General features: G+C 35.8%; 1 protein-coding gene across 1 annotated transcript in view; it reads right to left on the bottom strand.

The window, feature by feature from the left end:
• Nucleotides 1-1,365: 1,365 nt before the first annotated feature.
• LOC145259704 (adipolin-like) overlaps nucleotides 1,366-4,375 on the bottom strand; it is a 92,291-nt gene continuing 89,281 nt past the window's right edge. Inside the window, exon 9 of the mRNA XM_080117378.1 lies at nucleotides 1,366-1,585. Coding sequence (XP_079973504.1) covers nucleotides 1,487-1,585 — 99 coding nt within the window. The 3' untranslated portion in view covers nucleotides 1,366-1,486. The remainder of the gene's footprint in view (nucleotides 1,586-4,375) is intronic.

Genomic DNA, 4,375 nt, shown 5'->3' with positions numbered 1-4,375 from the left:
AACCACGCAGCCAATCACTTCACACGTCGCCGGCTGAAATAAATTTGAAAAAAAAAAAAAAAAAAAACTTTATAATAAGAAGTCAATGGTCTGTGTTTTTATTTTCTTTAGGTCATCAGAAATGATAATAATTTATATCTGAAAAATTAAATTACGGACATGAAATAGTTGACTTTTAGATGGATATTTTAATAAAATCTATCTATATATCTATAACAGTGAGAATGTGTGTGTGTGTGAGGACACTTCTCAACCTATAGACTCATCGAATTTTTGATCTACAGACTTGAAATTTGGTATATAGGATATTCAGACACATGGAAAATTTTTAATCGGTTTTCATTTGGAAAAAGGAGCTGCTATGGTGAAAAATTGAAAACTTGGTTCATGGGCGTCGTCAGATTTTTATCTGTTTGTCAACTGTTTCATGAATGCGCATGCGTGAATTGTTCAGGTGGAAGATTACTTACATTAAGAATAAATAGGTTTTAAAAAGACTTTTTAAAGGTCGTGTCAAGCTTCCCTAATGGTTATCATACTTCGCTCACTGTCTTTAGGTTTTGGTTTCAATCTCAGTTCAAGTATTTTTTTTTTTTTAAAACTTAATACTCGCAGGCACGTCTCAGTTTCTTTCCGTTTTTTTTTTTTTTTACTTCATTTTTTTTTAAAGGAAATTAACGTTACGTTTAAAACCGACCAACGCCGCATACATCTTCTAGTAAATCTATAAAAGTACAAATGTGTGTGGGGACGCTTCTCAACCTATATACTCAATGAGTTTTTGACCTACAGCCTTCAAATTTGGTATATATGATATTCAGACATGCGGAAAACTTTTAATTTAATTCCGGAAAAAAGAGTCGCTAAGGAGTAAAAATTGAAAAATTGGTACGTGGAGGGTCATCCAATTTTTGTCTGTTTGTCAACTGTTTCACGAATGCGCATGCGTGAATCGTTCAGGTGGCAGATTACTTATGTTAAGAATAAGTAGGCTTGAAAACACTTTTTAAAGATCGTATCAAGCTTACTCAATGGTTATCATACTTGACTTACTGTCTTTAGGTTTTGGTTTTGATCTCAGCTCGAGTATATTTTTTTTTACTTACAAAAATGTGAACTGTTTAGGAAAAAAAAAACCCATCATACTTACATATACATGTCTCAGTTTCTGTATGAATTAAAAGATAATATTTATGCATATCTTACAACCGGGCAACGCCAGGCGGCCTATTAATGTGTAGATAAATAGCAAGTGCGAACATTGGCAAAGCGTACTATTTTTTTCCATCATTTTTAATGAAGAGTGTACTCTTATACATAAATACCGAAGGAGTTGGGCAGAAAGAAGGGAGAGTGGGATAGTTACTGTCGTCACGCTTATTTTATTTATAGTGAAGTTTGCGGTTATCGCTATTGGAAAAAAGAGTATTGAAAAATGTCTATTCAGAATTCTCCATTTTCTTTTCTTTCTTCTTCCATTTCGTCATTATATCCCGACCAAATAACCTGTGAAATCTGATCCGCTTTGTACGATGATTGACCATCGGGAAGAATTGTCAATGTAGATGGACGAGTATTGGCCACGCTGTAAAAAGAAGAACAGCAATAAGTTTTGCATATTATCACTCCCGGGCATCAGCAAATTACCTGAGAAAGAAGATTATTATTATTATTATTAAAATTATTATTATTATTATTATTATTATTAAGATTATTATTATTATTAAGATTGTTATTATTATTATTAAGATTATTATTATCATTATTATTATTATCATTATCGTGTAGATTGAATTAGAATTGTTTTAAAGAGAAAAATGCAATTCAAGGACAAATATGGTTAAATGACATTTTAGGAATTTAATTTGACTAAATTCTATAAACAATAACAAGAAAGAAATTTTAAATAAGTAAAAACAAATATGTTTTCATAAAAAAAAGGAATGTGCATTAACAATAACAATACTTAGATACGTGATGTTGGATATTTGTCTGTTGGAAGGCATAATTTGACCAAAGATATGTGAAAGGATATCGGTCAAAATGTTGAGACAATAGACAATGGGAAATATTAAATATCCTAGGATGAAAGAATGTTTATATAAATCAACACAACAGAAAACGAACACAGTACAATTGGTCACAGAGCGAGGTCAAGCTGACACATTTTTTTCACTACCAAAACATCCACACCACACACCCTCTTTGTGTCTTCACTGATGTCAACACCCGTCATTCTAAATCGAAAACTGCTGCCAGTCTAGAATAAACAAAATATATTTATAAATCATCTGTGTTGTGTTTTATTTGCTGTCATTTGTATATATCATAGACCAGTGACAAAAGATGATTTAGAAATTATGTAGACTAAAAGGCACATTTGAACAACAGGCCACAGCGTAAATATAACAATATTACGCCGAGAGTGGTACAGATGCAGTCTGATAGGAATTTTTGTGACCGTGCAAATGACGTAATTATAAGGAAATAGTTTAATATATACACGGACGTATCAGTTAGTCAAGAGAAGGAAAGGCAGTCGAAGAAAGCAGTCGAAAAAGTCAAGTCGAGAAGTTGGAAAGAAGACACCATGGAAGGCAAGATCAAAATGTGAAACTGTTGTAATCTCCGAAATGTTGACACAGTGTGTGAATAAATATTATGTGGAATATAACTTTGTGTGGTATCAGCCTCCTCATATACAAGTATTTGTTATCCTCTCAAAATAACACGTCGATATGTCCATGTCAAAGCTTCAATTCAGCTCAAGCAAAACATTGTTCATCGTAAAAGTTATATACACCCTGTTAGTTATACACTAATATTTATTCTTCGATAATTTGATTCCCCGTTATTCGAGATAAGAATATACAGTGGAAAGATAAAGCTGTCGCCCTAAAAAAGACAATATGATTCCATTTCCGTTTGATGAAAACCGGTTTTCTTTTCTTTTGTTGCAGACCATCTACTAGTTGGCCAGTTGCGTACAAATCCCAAGAGTGATAGGAGCCTTCTATCATGTCTGAAAATGACACAATCTTCAACAAATGAGATCGGAGATGCGCCGCTGTACAACTCCTGCTCTCTACCGATCCAAGTTATGGCAACAAGGTCATTGCCAGCACCCTCAAAATGCATTGGTGGATTGCCACGAATAACAAGGACCTGCCCAGGATGATGAAAACAAAGTTTCCGACCACGGATAGGGTCTTTAGTGTGGTTTCAAGTGAGGGCCATATCATGCCACCTCTCATCTGCGAAGTCGGCTTGAAAGTCAACACCAAAGTGCACCTGGATGTGCTGAAGAGTGTGGTGATTCCCTGATACAATCAGATAGCCGCTAGTAGACCCTGATTGTGGCAGCAGGATTCGGTGCCGACCCACAAGTCCAAACTTGGCTTCAGGAATACTACGACTTTGCACCGTTCTCTCACTGGTCCATGTCCTCCCACGACCTGAACCCGTTGGACTACTTTGTTTGGCCATGTATCGATAACATCACCACAACACCAAAGCCAGCCTAATCGCCGCCATCCACCAAGTATTTGCCGAGCTCCCACTGAGCTCTCTCTGGTACTTATGTGTTGCAATATTTTGGACTAGTAATGGGATATGATCCCACACAGTCGGACGATTCTATTTATAAACGATGCTGCTAGGAACTGACGAATCGAATTAATTCACGTTCTGCTACCAACCAATCAGAAAACAGAATTGCTTCATAAATATTAAACCTTTTTTGGAGCAATTTCCCAATGTTTTTTTTCCGTCTCAACACGGTAAGAATATTTTGCTCTGTGGAACTGTCTACTGCAAACAAGTCACCTCTCAGGACTTGTGTGTAACAACGAACCATCGGAAACTGTTCTGTCTACTGCAAACCAGTCACCTCTCAAGACTTGTTTAGAACAACGAACCATCTGAAACGTTTCTGAAACTAAATATGGCTTACACTTCTAGGCATGCTCCTAGTTCTGGACCCTTTTCGAGGCGGTGATTGAGGCTGAAGGCGGCTACATTGAATAGATGTCAGCTCTACTACATAATCAAGTTACCAGAATGGATTTTTTCAAAAAAATTTTAAATAAAGCTGTAGTGTTGTTTTCTTTAGGGCGACAATTTTAGTGTTCCACCTTGTATAAGAAGCCAATTTTTAAAAAATATACAGGGTGACCTCCACCTCCCCAAAATATGCCACTTATGGAATCTAACCATATTTGCTATGAATACACTTCAGTCTATTCCTGACTTGTTCGCCAAGTTTCAACCATGAATATCCAACAGTCTATTTTATCACTGTTCAAAGATATGTGGCGACACTTTAGTGCTCGTTTCATCAGGTGTGATTAATCCCCCCCCACTGTCCGATTTTTAT

This window comes from Euprymna scolopes, chromosome 35, assembly GCF_053919585.1.
Source record: "Euprymna scolopes isolate OS-2025 chromosome 35, ASM5391958v1, whole genome shotgun sequence".
In the NCBI taxonomy this organism is placed as follows: domain Eukaryota; kingdom Metazoa; phylum Mollusca; class Cephalopoda; order Sepiida; family Sepiolidae; genus Euprymna; species Euprymna scolopes.
The sequence above is the reverse complement of the archived record's forward strand: the minus strand, read 5'-3'. Positions and strand labels throughout refer to the sequence as shown.